This window comes from Moschus berezovskii, chromosome 9 (genome assembly GCF_049115385.1).
Source record: "Moschus berezovskii isolate FMDL1 chromosome 9, NW_MosBer_1.0, whole genome shotgun sequence".
NCBI lineage: Eukaryota > Metazoa > Chordata > Mammalia > Artiodactyla > Moschidae > Moschus > Moschus berezovskii.
The window spans coordinates 105,755,017-105,770,993 of NC_142468.1; the positions used below are offsets into that span (position 1 = coordinate 105,755,017).

The 15,977-nt window shown below is 36.5% G+C and overlaps 2 protein-coding genes and 2 pseudogenes across 7 annotated transcripts in view; 1 reads left to right on the forward strand and 3 right to left on the reverse strand.

Annotated features, from left to right (window-relative positions):
- LOC129542141 (olfactory receptor 11G2-like) overlaps window positions 1-15,977 on the reverse strand; it is a 30,789-nt gene that overhangs the window by 12,814 nt on the left and 1,998 nt on the right. For 2 of the 6 annotated variants that reach the window (XR_016038336.1, XR_016038335.1), the window contains exon 1: window positions 1,056-1,195. The exons of 1 other annotated variant lie outside the window; for it this stretch is intronic. Coding sequence is in view for 3 of the 5 variants with exons in the window: in XM_088840132.1 (XP_088696258.1) it covers window positions 350-1,293; window positions 3,111-3,117 (951 nt within the window). In the remaining 2 variants the exon portion in view is untranslated. Of the gene's footprint in view, window positions 1-349; window positions 1,294-3,110; window positions 3,502-15,977 lie in introns of those variants that run through there. 3 more of the 6 variants (XM_088840132.1, XM_088840133.1, XM_088840131.1) reach the window with 3 other exon arrangements.
- The window catches only part of LOC129542138 (GTP-binding protein 10 pseudogene), a 60,468-nt pseudogene that overhangs the window by 3,553 nt on the left and 40,938 nt on the right, over window positions 1-15,977 (forward strand).
- On the reverse strand, window positions 9,296-10,261 carry LOC148776952 (olfactory receptor 11H6-like; annotated as a pseudogene).
- Window positions 10,564-11,262, reverse strand: LOC148776953 (olfactory receptor 11H4-like). The gene has a single exon (XM_088839950.1). The coding sequence runs from the start codon at window positions 11,260-11,262 to the stop codon at window positions 10,564-10,566; it is 699 nt and encodes a 232-aa protein (XP_088696076.1).

Genomic DNA, 15,977 nt, shown 5'->3' on the forward strand with positions numbered 1-15,977 from the left:
TCTCAAGAGTCTTCTCCAACACCACAGTTCAAAAGCATCAATTCTTCTACTCTCAGCTTTCTTTATGGTCCCACTCTCACACCCATAGATAATAAATAATAAAACTGCTTTATTCTCTTCCACCACTGTGGAGAGGTTTTCTAGATTGGCAGGAAATTTATATTTAATTATATTTCCCAGCAAACTAAACTCAGTTTTTCAATCTATGGCTCTATCATTTGCAAAACTGGGGATATGCGGTACATCTTTGAGATGGCTTATAGTCCTAAAGTCAGTTAGTCTTCTTTTTAACCAAGAAATTAAAAACAGCTTCTGTCCCCCCAAATATTTTAAATCAAGACCCTTACTTTTATATTCCTAATAATTTCTTCATAGCATGTTTCATATCTTTGTTTCTCAGACTATATATTACAGGATTAATGAGTGGAGTAACTACAGAGTAAAACAAAGTCACTATCTTCTGCATTCCAGCATCATGTTCAGATGTTGGGCTCACATACATGACCATCACTGATCCGTAAAAAAGAGAAACCACAGTCAGATGGGACCCACAGGTGGAGAAAGCTTTTCTTCGTCTAGCTGCTGAAGGGACCTTCAGCACAGTTTGTCGGACCAGCGCATAGGACACCATGATGAAGAGAAAGGGGATAAATAAGAGGAGAGAACTTAAGGTAGAGCTAGTTAACTCTATTACAGGGACTCTAGTGCAGGTGAGGGCCAACAAGGGACCTGGGTCACACAGGAAGTGGTCAATGATCCTGGACCCACAGAAGGACATTTGGGAGATGATGATGATGGGGACTGGGAACCAGAGGAAACCAAGTGCCCAGCAGCTGATCACAAGATTGGTGCAGAGACGTTCAGTCATGAGAGTGGAGTAATGTAGAGGGCAGCAGATGGCAAGGTATCGATCAAATGCCATAATAGCCAAGAAAAAACATTCTGTAGAACCCAAGAAGAAAAAGTAGAACTGGAGAAAGCACCCAGAGAAGGAGATGAGCTTGTTGTCAGAGAGGAAGTTGGCCAACATGTTGGGGACAGTGGAGGTGACATACCAGATGTGCAGGAAGGAGAAGTTGGCCAGCAAGATATACATGGGGGTGTGGAGTCTCTGATCCCAGCACACAGCACAGATGATCGAACCGTTGCCCATGAGAGTCAGGAGGTAGACAGCAGAGAAGAGCACAAAGAGGAGAATCTGCCCCTCCCTGGGGCAAGGGAAGCCCAGGAGGATGAAGCCAGTGATGGTGCTGGAGGTGTTGGGGGTGTTGTAGATTTTCATGAGTCTGGGAGCTGTGAAAACAAAATCACATTATTGAATAATTGTAAAGACAGGTGAGAACCCAGATATGAATTGAAGCCACTCTGGGGAATGAAATAGACATTTATGTATCAATAGTTACTGTTTTAGCCTAATCCTGAATTACTGTCCTAGTTTAACAGTTGGATTATAAAAACACAATTTAATGAATATCAGTATATATAGAGATATTTACTTATTGTGAAATATATGGAAACATGTTCAACATTTAAATCTTTATATATAAAATTCTGCAGTAACTATCACTGAAGTTGAGAAATAGAGGATCACCTGTACCCTAGAATCTCCTCTTATGCTCCATTCCAATAAGAGGATGACTATCCTCTGCCTCTTAGCCCCTTCAATTGTTAACACTCTCCTTTCCTAATGGTAATCACCTCCCTATTTTTCTTTATTTTAATAGCTAAGTATGCATTCTGAAACATTTTTTTTTAGTTTTGCTTGTTTTTTATTTTACATAATTGAAATCACAGTATATGTAGTATTTGGACGGCTTCTTTTGTTCAACAGTAAGGTTTTTTACATTCATGTTGTAACAATCATCTATAGTGGTCCATTTACACTCCACTGTACTCTATGAATAAACCACCACTTATTAAACCATCGTACTATAGATGACTATTTTGGCTATTTCTAGTTTGGGCTGTTAGGAGTAATGGTACTATGAATACAGTTCTCTTTTCCTGGTTCACACATGCATGCATTTCTGTAGGCTGGATCATAAGGGCATGTGTATCTTTACCTTCAGTAGATAAGTTCAACAGTGTTCCATCATTATTGCACTATTTATCACTGCAACTGTTAGCATGTGAAAGCCCCAGTTGTCAACATTCTTTTCTGATGGTGAGGTCTCTATTGACCAGAGCCTAGGGAGTGAGCTATATGCTGCATTTTAATGACTTCTCTCTCTTTTAGTTTTGTCATATAAGACTGCATAGTTTTCTTCCTGGCAGTATTGTTTTTTTCAGAGTAGGAGCTTATATTAGAAATTTTTTACTTTCAAGGGAAAGTATTCCGGAAATTATAAAGAAAACTGTCTTCAAATTTGGTTTAGGAGAACATTTTAATGCATGTAATTTACAGCAATCTTTATCTTATATGAGTTTTGAGTCTTGTGCTCAGCCTTATGATTTAAAGAAATAACCTTCTAAAAGGTTATTTTTATGTGTGTTAATCACTTTATCATCTCAAATATTTTCAGCACTTTAAATAGCTTAGTTAATGTTGAAGAACTTACTTTTTCGGGTATAGTCTATTTCATTGTTACATCTCTTCTTTTACCCCTCACAGCCAATTCATTAGCAGGATTCTTCTGTTTCTAAAGTATGGCTTGTATCATGCACTCCTTTGTCTTAACTGCTGTCTCTCAAGTTCAAATTACCATCCTTTCTTCCTTAGACTTCTGCAGCAGCATTCTAACAGCTTGCTTCTACTTTTGCCCTTCTATCCTCCATTTTCTAAGCAGCAACCAAGTACTCCTTGAAAAATGGAAAAACTGATCATGTTACACTTTTAAGTAAAACTTATCCCTCTCAGCAATTCTGTGCCAAGAAGTCTTACAGAGCTGTTACAGAAAACAGGAAGGTGTTCTAGAAAACAGGAATTACCATCACCATTTTATGCTCAGTCTAACATATTTAATTAGCTTGTATCACTATTCACTTTTCATTACTGAGCTCCTCTGTACAGAAGACTGATGATGTTACCTGCCTCAAGTCTGAGCTGAAACTGTCAACAAAATTCCCCAAACCAATCAACCAAACAAACAGCAAAAGACCAATAAACTCACCTTGCATCAATTACAGAGGGTACTGTGAACATGGGTGCAGTGATGTCTGTGTATTTGTACCCTGGCCATTTGGACTGAGTTAATTAACAACAATCGCCTTGTTTTCTTCGTTTACTTGTTAAATTAGTCAACCCTGGAAAAACTGAGATAAAGTATGTCTGAATGAACCAGGCCATGCCGTACACATTACAAGGAAGACATTCACCAATATTTTAATTTTCCCTCAAAACTCAGGACAGTAGAAGCCTTGGTACCCATTTGTTGGCTCTCTAGAACCCACCCAGAGATGTTTCATGTGTGTGTGCTCAGTTGCTCTGTCATGCCCAACTCTTTGCGACCCCATTGACTTCACCCTGCCAGGCTCCTCTGTCCATGGAAATTTCCAGGCAAGAATATTGGAGTGGGTTGCCATTTCCTTCTCCAGGAGATCTTCCCAACCATGACAACTCAATTCACTTCCTTAGTTTGTACAGTTTCAGTGAGGGGCTGTAACATTGGATAATCTGTTTCTGGAAGACACTTAAAAATAAGGATAATTTTCCAGAGTAGGATGACAGGTAGGGAGCTGTATACGATAGAAAAATTATTGAATTTAGAATTATTTAAATTATTATTTATTATTTAGAATTATTTGTTTATTTGTCATAAGAAATTAATACTCAGCTATTATAAGCACACAGTTATGCCTTCTTTAAAGGACTGTTACAAAGATAACTGAATGAGATGAATTCCTGTGGAAGTACTTTGACTATTGCCTGACCAGTAAGAGTTTAAGTGATATTGGTTGTATGCATATGACCGTGATAATTCAAAGAGAGCTGTGGGTAAAAACCAGTAGATTATGATTTTTTGCTCTGCTAAACACTGCATAATCTTGTTACCTGGATCAGCAAAGGGAATTCTAACCTGGAGCTTCTCAAAAGTTTATTTTTTATTCTCTTAGAAGAGATAGTCTTCTTAACAATAACCAGAGAGGAGGAAAGAGCTGGAAATGGTTGTGGTAAAAATTCTTGAATATGTTTGCTGAGGGATGGAGGGGTTATAAGCAGAGACTGCCAGGAAGTAAGTCCTGTTTTTCCTGATCCTTAAGGATCCATTTATTGATGCTAAAGGTAAACAATGTCAAGAGACATCGCTCTGCTTGTTATTCACTTCCCTTGGGATGTTCCTTAATTTCAGTGTTTTTATTTTCTATGCGGTTGAAATGATGTCTTTTTCCTTCTTTAAAATTCTTACAGATAGAAGGAAATGTTAACAAATCAACTGGTTGCTTGATTAATTAATCAACCAGTATATCTAACTCTAACTCCCCTAAGTGTGCATACCATGTGGCCAATGAAGACTTTAAAAAACTTGAAGGCAATAAATGCAGCCCCAGATGTCCACAAATGATGTGACTAGACCTCAAAGTTATTACAAGCTGTTCTGACACTCTCAGCTAGGTCATGCTATTCTGTTATTGGACACATACATGAAACAAAACAAAGCTACTTTATAATTTTGTCTAAGGATAAAAAAAACAATGTCACTGTGCCAGTCATAAAATACCAAATATCCTCCTCTCTTGGCTAAAATGAGTGTCTACTACTTAAAAAAAAAAGCCAATTACAGCTTTAATCTCCTTCTTCTCTGCCCTCTATATAGATAAAATCTTATCTAGATACCTAGTCTTAGAATGGCCCTTGCATAGACAACATACAATCTGGAGCAGACCATCACTTCCTTAGATCCTCCCTCAAATCAGTCAACCAAAGCACCAATCATATAATAGATTATTTTTTAATTGAAGTGTAATTGATTTACAATACTGCTATTAGTTTTAGATGTATAGCAAAGTGATTCAGTTATGTATACATGTATATATATGTACATATATATATAAGATTTTTCCATTTTTTTCAGATTTTTTTCCATTATAAGTTATCATAAGATATTGAATATTGTTCTTTATGTTGTACGGTAACCCCTTTGGTAACCATAAGTTTGTTTTCTATGTCTGTGAAGCTATTTATATTTTAGAGGTAAGTTCAATTGTATAATCTTTTAGATTCCATATATAAATGATAAATGGTATTTGTCTTTCTCTTTCTTACTTAGTATGATGATGTCTAGATCCATCTATGTTGCTGCAAATGGTATTATTTCATTGTTTTTATGTCTGAGTAGCAGAGAGTCGGACACGACTGGGTGACTGAACTGAACTGAACTGAATATTCCGTTGTATACATGTATCACATCTTTATCCAGTCATCTGTCAATGGACATTTAAGTTGTTTCCATTGTCTTGGCTGTTGTAAATAGTGCTTCTATGACTATTGGGCTGCATGTATCTTTTCAAGTTAGGGTTTTCTCCAGACATGTGCCCAGGAGTGGGATCACTGGATCATATGGTAACTCTATGTTTAGTTTTTTTAAGGAATTTCCATACTGTTCTCCAGAGTGACTGCACCAATTTAGATTCTCACCAACAGTGTAGGAGGCTTCCTTTTTTCCTCAACTTCTCCAGCATTTATTGTTTGTAAACTTTTTGATGGTGGCCACTCTGACCAGTGTGAGCTTAAGGTCAGACTTTTGGATTAAGGCAGATAGATTATCAGAAAGCAGATATTTGGACCTCAGTTCTTAGATCTGGAAAGAATTGCTTCCTCTGAGCTATATTTCTATAAAATGCCTTTGAATCTTATTAATAAATGCTATAAGAAGCAGCTGTGTTTAACTATATGTATATACGTCAGATATTTTGGGGAACCACTGTTCAGTGTATCTCATTCTCCCTCATATGAATCATCTTGAAAGAAATTATAGAACTAGGAGTCAGTAATTTAGTTTTCCTTGTAAACAGATTTGTTTCTTCTTACAATTAGTGAAAATCATATGACAGATAATGTTTCTCCATTCTCTACTTCATTTTTTGAATCAAAGAAACATAGAGAATCATAACAACACTTGAAAAAACTTCAACACTGAAGATCCTTTCTGGTGATTTCCCACTTTATTTAAAGGGAGCTCATAACACTTACAGGCTTGACTTAATGTCAGCATTTATCCATCTGCAAATCATCATCCTGTTTTTCCTTTTTAAATTAATATTTTCCTTATTCTTTCTTTTAGTGCACTTTAATACTTCAAATTCTTAAAGAAAAAAGTGGAATGTAGCATAATAAAGGAACATATAAATAGACATGTAAGTAAATAGGTCGTTTCAATATAAGAAGAGCTTATGAAGACATGGATTTTTCTAAGGAGAGCTTTTTTAGCCTTCCTCTTAGTATATTGTATTGAGCAGCCTTCCCCAGGAGTTCATATAAAAGCTTTTTATTGTGGGCTAGAAGTTTCTAAATGATTTGATGCTGCCCACTACTCCAGCCTCTTATGTCATTTTCCTTCCAGGTAGCAAAATCAACTTTTCTTATTCTTTGAAAATCACAAGCTTCTACCTGTACTTACATGGGTGTTTATTGTCCTAGATCTTTGCATGATATATTATCTGAGTTTGAAATACCACTTCCTAACAAAGACATTCTCTAACCATTTAGATCTAAACTGTGCCCTATCCTACCCCAACAATTTCTGTATTCATACTCCCATTTATTCCTATTTTTGGCGTTTCAAGGATAGCTTCTTTTTTTGGTTGGAGCATAGTTGATTTACAATGTTGTGTTACTTTCTGCTGTACATCACCGTGAATCAGTTATGCATATACATATATCCACTCTTTATTAGACTCTTTTTCCATAAAGTCATTAATTAGTACTGAGTAGAGTTCCCTGTGCTGTACAGTAAGTACTTATTAGGTATCTATTTTATATACTGTAGTGTGTATATGTCAATCCCAATCTCTCAATTTATCCCTTCCCTCTTTCCTCTCTGGTAATCCTAGGATTGTAATTCTATTTCTGTTTTGTAAATAAGTTCATTTGTACCATTAAAAAAAATTCCACATACAAGTGATATCCTATGATACTTGTCTTTCTTTGTCTGACTTACTTCACTCAGTATGACTTCACTCGAGGACCATCTATGTTGCTGCAAATGGCATGATTTCATTTTTTTTATGGTTGAGTAACATTCTATTGTGTATGTGTACCACATCTTCTTTATGCATTCACCCATCAATGTACATTTAGGTGGCTCCATGTCCTGGCTGTTGTAAAAGTTCTGTAGTGAACACTGGGGTTCATGTATCTTTTCAAATTATGGTTTTCTCTGGATATATGCCCAGGAGTGGGGTTGGTGGATCATATGATAGCTCTATTTTATTATAAAACTTGTAGAGAAACACATAGGCAGAATGTTCTCTGACATAAATCACTTTGACCTACTTACTAGAATAGTGAAGATAAAAATAAACATATGGGACCTAATTAAACTTAAAAGCTCCTGTACAACAAAGCAAACCATAAACAAAACAGACAACCCACAGAAAGGGAGAAAATGTTTGCAATTGAAGTGGCTGGCAAGGGATTATCTCCAAAATATACAAGCAAATCATGTAGCTCAGTAACAACTACAACAAAAAATCCAACAAATAACCCAATCAAAAAATGGACAGGAGATGTAAATAGATATTTTTCCAAAGAAGACATACAAATGGCCAAAAAGCACATGGAAAGATGCTCAACATCACGAATTATTAGAGAAATTCAAATCAAAACTACAATGAGGCATCATCTCAACAGATCATAATCCTCATCAAAAAAGTCTATAAACAATAAATGCTGGAGAGGGTTTGGAGAAAAAGGAACCCTTCTACACTGTTGGTGGGAATGTAAACTGGTACAGCTACTCTGGAGAACAATATGGAGGTTAATTAAAAAACTAAAAGTAGAGTTCTCATTTATTCCTTTTGTTTTATTGAGATATATAATTGATATAAAACATTAATTTCAGGAGTCTAATTGTAGTTAGTCTCAATTACCACATATAGTTACAAATTTTTCAAACTACTGGAATTAGTAGTCATAAGCAATGAGATTTATGTGTTCAGCTTCTTATTATCTATCCCCTTCGCTATAATGTAAGCTTCACAAAGGCAGGGACTTGATCTTCTGCATTCAGATAGAGATAAATGTTTACTGAATGCCTGAATGAAATGCATCAACCCCAGAGGACAACTTGACTAATTTATTTATGACCAAATAGTTGAGCCAAATCACGTACACCTGTCTCATATCTCAGACTCACTGGCTTTTACTCTCTGTCTGCTTTTACCTATTTTGAGCTGCGTGCTCAACCCAAACTTCCTTCTCTTAAAACTAACCCCAGAGTATTGATATATTGTCACTACATGCTAATCTTTTAAAATGTGAGCCTATTTCTAGATATCTTAATTATTTTTCACAGGTAGGAAAAGGTAAGAAGACTGTAATATATTTCTTATTCTATAAATGGAGAATTTGGGAATAGAGGCAGGAGAAGCTTCCACTGCTGATGTCATGAGTGTTTGAATCACCTGTACTACTCACCATAACTTGTTTCACTTTCCCAACCAATTATTGTAAGATTTTTATTCCTCACTATATGTCATGTATTTTTTTTTAAATAGTGGCTCTGTAAGGTCAGTGTGTGAACTGGTGCTGATCTAGGTACACCAGAATCACATTAATATGGGAATTTCTGGGGTTAATTTTATATTCTGAATTAGGGGATTTGGAGAAAAACCTGGGAATCTATTCTTTTAAAGAGGTCTCTAAATAACTATAACATATAACTTAAGATCATTATTAATTTTTTGGATATTAATTACATAAGAATTTTGGCTCATTTGTGATAGAGACCAAATGTAAGAATATGCACACAATAGAGGAGAGTGATCTCAGATAAAGGGGAAGTAGTTACTGGCAGTCAGGAGAGGAGAAGAGTTTAAAGTTCAGATTCAGGTCATTTAATTCAAGTTACTGTCTATCAAGTCCTGTTTTGAAGGTCAGGTCTGGTTTAATTGGTTGTACTATTGTCCATATTGTCTAGACAGAAGTAGATGAATTTGGGTCTGTATTTCTAGGTGCCAGTAAGTAGAGATCTACTTTTTAAGTTGGAATAGATTTTTTTGATGGTCATCATCAAAAATCTCTGCAGATAATAAATGTTGGAGAGGGTGTGGAGAAAAGGAAACCCTTGTACACTGTTGGTGGGAATGTAAACTGGCTCAGCCACTATGGAGAACAGAATGAAGGAAAAAATAAATATTATGATCTTGGTCCACTCATGAGCTCTTGTTTGCTTTGGCCAGTTTTTGTAAACATCTGAATTTTTCTCAAGGCAGTCTTCATGTCCTTGTTCCCGCTGTAGATCAGCAGGTTTACAAGTGGAGTCACTGATGAGTACAGCAAGGTTACAATCTTCTGTATCCCAGCTGGATTTCCAGGGGTTGGGCTGATGTACATCATCCTGATGGTTCCATAGAACAGAGATACCACAGCCAGGTGGGAACCACAAGTGGAGAAGGCCTTACGTCTGCCAGCAGCTGAAGGGACGTGCAACACTGCTCTGAGAACCAGGGTGTAAGACCCAAGAATGAAAAAGAAGGTGATAAAGATTATAAGAGAGCTCAATATAGAACAGGAAAGCTCAATTCCAGGGGCAGGGATGCAGGACAGGGCCAGAAGGGGACCAGGGTCACAGACAAAATGGTCAATGGTATTGGGGCCACAAAAGGGGAGTTGGGTGATGAAATAGATAGGGACTGGATAGCAGAGGAAGGCTGTTACCCAGCAGAGGCCCACCAAGTTCATGCAGAGATGGCTGCTCATGATGGTAGGATAGTGGAGAAGTCGGCAGATGGCCAAGTATCGATCAAAGCCATGAGGGGCGGTAAGAAGGTCTCAGTAATGCCCATGGAGAAGAAGAAGTAGAACTGGAGGAAGCAGGCAGCGAAAGAGATGGTTTTGGTCTCAGACAGGAAGTTCCTTAACATATTGGGAACAGTGGTGTTGATGTAACACATCTCCAGGAACGAGAAGTTGGCCAACAGAGTGTACATGGGAGTGTGGAGTCTGTGATCCAGCTTCACTGCAAAGACAATGGCCCCATTCCCCATCAGTGTCAGGATGTAGGACGCAGAGAAGAGCACAGAGAGGAGGACTCGAGCCTCTAGAGCAGGGAAAGCTCAGGAGTATGAATTCAGTCACTGTGCTGACTCCTGACACATTCATGGCTTCCTAAGAGGTGGAGAGGAAAAAATGACAGCCACAGAGATGACCTTACTCTCTAATCTTCAGGAATATATCCTTTCAGAGATCTGTAAGTCCCTCAGATTCTATTACTGTATTAATAATGTAAATACGCTGCTGAAGACGGTCAAACTTCAGAATGCTAGATATGAAAAAGCTTTGAATTTTGGACTTTCTCATTCCTCTTTCAGTATTTTCTTAGACCCAGCAAAACTGCAAAAAAGCAGTTTGGAGAAGATTAATGACAGTACTTGCAAATATAAATAGGTATTTTATATTTGTATCTATAGATACAGTATCAGCACCAGGGTGTAGGATCCAGTAGTGTAGAAAAAGGTGGCAAAGATAAGGAGGGAGCTCATGGTACCACATATGAGAACAGTCCCTGGGACTGGCACACATGCTGAAGCCAGGGCCAACAGAGGACCCAGGTCACACAGAAAGTCATCAATCACATTTGGGCCACAAAATGGTAGCCGAGTAACAAGTATCACTGGGATCAGAAACCAGAGGAAACCGTACACCCAGCAAAAAATGACCAGGCTGCTACAGAATTTAGTAGTCATGACAGTGGGGTAGTGCAGAGGGCGGCAAATTGCCAGGAAACGGTCATAGGCCATGATGGAGAGAAATAAGCATTCTGTTGTGCCCAGTGAGAAGAAGAAGTACAACTGGAGGAGACACCGAGCAAAGGAGATGGTTTTGGTTTGGGAGAAGAAGTTGGCCAGCATATTGGGCACATCAGAGTTGACATAGCAGATCTCCAGGAAGGAGAAGTTGGCCAGCAGGAAGTACATTGGGGTGTGGAGCCGGTGGTCCCAGCGCACTGCACACACGATTGCCACATTTCCAAGGAGGGTCATGATGTAAGTTATAAAGAATATGGAAAAGAGGAAGATCTCTATTTCCCAGCGGCAAGGGAAGCCCAAGAGGATGAACTCACTCACAACGTGGGAAATATTTCTGACCTTTGACATCATCATTTCTGTCCATTCTGTGAGGATTGGAGCAGAAATTACATTTACAAAGAGAATTATGTCTCCTGGTTCCTCCCCAGGAGATGAGCACATTTTCCTGAGCATAAGGGAGGGGACTAGATCAATAGTTTCTATTTTTGATTGGGCAGTCCAACAATACAGTTGTTGAGTGTACTCCTCTATATATGACTATTCGCTTTTAAACTATCAACAAACCACTGTCAATAAATATAGTAAATATTGGTAAAGATTTTGAAAAAAAAGTTTTTTTAGAATTAAAATAAAAGTAGAACTTCAGATATTTCCTTTCTGCATCTCTCATTGGGTTGCCTGGTGCACTGAACTTTGGAGAACATTGGTCTAGACAGTACAGATGGGTATCTGCATGCGTGCTAAGTCGCTTTAGTCATGTCTGACTCCTTGCGACCCCATGGACTGCAGCCCACCAGGCTCCCCTGTCCATGGGATTCTCCAGGCAAGAACACTGGAGTGGGCCGCCATTTTCTTCCCCATAAGGGTGTCTGGCTAATGCTAAATTAATATATAAATTTTGACATGGGCAATTTAATTGTAAAAAACTAGAATTGACAGATTTACTGAACAAAAGAGTGTTATCAACTAAGTGCCTTAAAGGAGAGAACGTGAGGCTACCCCTCATACTGTGTTGCTGACACAGAGCGCAATGGTACTATAATCTCTTTTGCTCTAGGAACTCATGCAGGCTTAAATTCTTTGGCTTTTTTGGGCAGTAACTTTATACTTTTGACTTCTATTGAATTTTTATTATACTAAAGTCCTTAAAGTTTTATTCACAGAACTTGAAACAAGAGTGGCCCCATTTAGTGGTTGTGTTATTGAGTTTTTGAAGTGAGGGAGGTTAATTACTGAATTTCACAAAGTGTTTCATTGAATGAGATCTTAAGACCTTCAAATATTAACTTCCATTTGTATTTTTATTCCCTGTGAATTTGATAAAATTTCTCATGATTTTCACCTGTGTGTTTGGTTAGAATATGTAGAACATTAAAAATTGCTTTTTTAGAGAACTTAAAACTTTTTCTAGGTTAACACATATTATTCTAAACAATTGGGAATAGATGGCTAAGCTCAAAACAGATAAACAGCACAAAAATGGTGAAAATGACTTTGTATCTGAAAAACTTTCTGGCATAATAAACAAATCTGGCATTAATAAACAAAGGGCTTATTTAAAAATTTAAAAGTAGCTTTTAAAACTGATGCCCTTGTTCAGTTTCAGTTTTTAAAACATTTTCTTCCTTTCTTTAGCATTCTTCAGAGACACCAATAGTGATTTTGAAATCACATCTGTAAATTCTTTCTGTACCCAGGGATATAATTTGCTTAGGTCTGAAAATATAAGTTTATTTAAAATTATTAAGTGCTATTTTACTTTATTTTCTTGTCAATTCTCTTTTATACATTTTTCTTCTTTCTGTTGAAAGGAGATCAATCCTTAGAGCTGTCCATATTCTAATTTAGATTGATTGTCCTTGATGTTTTCTCTCCAGAGGGCAGCAGATGGCCTAGTCTTTTTCTTTCATCTCATAAACTTGCAAACAAGGAGACCACAGCGCTATAGGCTGGTATGGAAAGACGTTCTTGTTTAGTGAGCTTCAGTGAAAAGCTCACTAAATTTCTCATAGAAAAACATCCCTTGCTTTTAATCACTTTATTTCATTTGTTTCTCTGTCTCTGTCTCTCTCTTCATTTCTTTTTTTCTTAGAATTACTTCTAAGATGACAAGATGACCTGAGATTTTTGTTGCTGGAAAATTTAAGAACTGTCTACAATACAGTCTTATATAGTTTCAGTATGTGGATAATAAAGGAAAATATTTCTTAACATATTTTTATTAAAACATTTTAGAATAATAGCATTAACTTTTTGATTGCTATCCATCATGAACCTTAGTTCATTTTCTATCAACTGCCACTTTGTTAGCATAAACTGAGTGTGCTAGCTACAGTCTTTTCAGGCTTAGCTCCTAAATTTAGCTTTATAAGCTAATCACTAAACTAAAGAATTTAAAAATTCAATACAAGTTTGCTTAGTGTCTACTGCATTCTTGTATACTAAGCAAGGGGTGTTTTGGAACATATATTTATATTCATTCATGGTGCAATACTGTTTTCAGTAAAATTAAGAGGCACTTTAAGTTAATATAAGTTTCAGTGTAAATTGTGGTAGTTAAATCTATAACTCCACATTTCCAGATAAAGGTCACTAATTTAAATATGAAATACATAATTTTGATTTTTCAGATTAACAAAAATGAATAATCATGATACCAGAGTTGATAAAGGTGCAATGAAATTACACTTAGAAAAACTGTTGGAGAGCATATTAACTTGTACATGTTTTATCTGGCTGGCAATTTAGAAATACTCAGAGCTTTTAAAGCATTTATACCCATTAAATAAGAATTAGAGGTGTAGAAAAAATTCATACAGTGCATAAGAATTTTTAGGAATCATGTTAAAATACAGATTCTGACTCAGAAGGAGTGGACGGGGTTTGGGATTCTAAATTTCTAATAAGTAATAAGGTAATGTTAATTCTTTGAGTAGTAAAAATTTATAAAGTCCTCCATACTTTATAGAGTTCTTTGTGTAGCAAGAGTTTATGTAATTCTTTATATATACTTCTTTGCTGCTGCTGCTGCTGCTAAGTCACTTCAGTCGTGTCCGACTCTGTGTGACCCCATAGACGGAAGCCCACCAGGCTCCCCCTTCCCTGGGATTCTCCAGGCAAGAACACTGGAGTGGGTTAAGTAAATAATACTGAGTAAAAGTAAAAAATTTCTGGAAAAAATGAAATTAATAGTGGTAAGTTTTTCAAGATCAGATGATAGGTTGCATACTTTTCTTAGTTATACATGTCTGTGTTTCTTAAAATTTCTATAAATAACATACATTACTTTTATAAACTTAAAAGACAAACATTAAAAATTATTATTCTTGAAGGCACTTTTCTGAATCTTCCACTTTCCCTAACCAATTTTTGTGACCTTTGCTATTTCTGGAATGTTACAAGTTGCTAGGAAGCCCATTATTTATGTCATATGTGACTTACCATGCAAGATATAATTTCTCACTTTCTTGCTACTTGGGTTTAAAGTCAATGAAGTAAGTCTCTGTGCCAAGGTTGAGGAGAAAGGGAAGATTGCCAGCGAGGCATCCTAAAGGCTGTATTTCACTTTAAGTGGCCAATGCCATTTCATAAACCTAGGACACGGATTAGAAGTTAAGTTTAAAAAAATCAAATGCAACATCATGAGAAATGATAGCCATTAGCTTCTGGAGAGAATTCGGGTTATTAGTCTTTTCCCATTTGAAGGAACCATACCTTATCCTCAATCAGGTAATACTTTTCTTCCTTGAGAAAGAAAGAAAAAAAAAAAAAAAACAGGAAAATGATACCATTTTCCATTTTGGGTTTTAATTTTCTTCAAAATTTTAAGGAGAATATTGTAGTTTAGAATAAAAGTCAAAAAAATCATGATGATATTAGACAGGATTAAATAAAGGCAATACACTTATTTTTCTTTTCTTTCACCTTTACAGTTGATAAAATTGAATGTAATGGTTTCTCTTTCAACCAGACAGGTAGAAAGATACTTTCTCCAACTTACATTTCCACTGTCAAAATATAACACATATTTTTCTCTGTCCCGTGTTCATGAATATGCCCTTTGTTGAAGGAATTGATTCAGGCACTTACTAGAATAGGAAACACTGTCTGCAGATAAGCCTTTCCTCTGCTCTTCATTTCCCTTGGATCTCAGAGTTCTCTCCCTTGTGCTTTCACTTCCAGAGCATTTGGGGAAATATTTTTCTGTTTTTTGGAAGTTGAAAAAGACGTGTTTCCCCTGCTCCCCATCCAGCAGTAGTAAGAATGAAAGCTTGAATTTTCCACTTGTGCCCAGTGAAACTGTTGCTGAGCCAAAGCCAGTTTCCCTAAAGGGGCTCTTTGCTGAGATTCCCTCAGCTGGGATGGTCATTACCCCAGGGACTCATCTTTTGTTAAGGTTGTTTCAAACATCTGATACTCCTTTTCTCATAATGGACCAATGATTCCACTCTATCAGTTGATGCTATGCATTTGCCATATAATTTTGAGCTTCTTTGATTAAAGGGACAGTTATTTTTTTATTTTTTAATTCATTACATGGGTTCAAAAGCCTATCCATGCCTGTAGCTACCCTTGTACTTTGGCATACAAATATAGCAGTTAATATTTACTGAAGACTTGTTACATGTCAGGCAGTAAGATGAGTAAATTTATGAGTAATTTCATTTAATCCCTTCCCAATCTGATAGGTTAGATGTACTATTATTTTTACTTATAGGGAAGCTATTGAAGCTTATGTTAATTAAATAATTTGTAACATTTAATAAATGGGGATGACAATATCTGAATTCAGTTCTCTCTGAGAGTGAAGCCTGAGTTCTTAAATAGTAAACTATTTACCTTCCATCTTTACCTGTCAAAGATGGGAAACAATTGCTATTGATATCTTATGCTAGATACTGTGACAAATTCTTATATTTAACTCATTTTATTTAATCCTTACAACACCCTGTGTGCTGGGTATCACTGTTGCAATTTTTTAAAATTCTGATTATCAAGGTAACTTGTGTTTAAACAAAAATTTGGAAGAGTCAGAAAAATTAAGGGAGCTAAAAAATTACTCACAATTT

Bases quoted from the DNA above. Each gene is read 5' to 3' on its own strand.
- LOC148776953 (XM_088839950.1), bottom strand. From the start codon at position 11,262: ATGATGATGTCAAAGGTCAGAAATATTTCCCACGTTGTGAGTGAGTTC.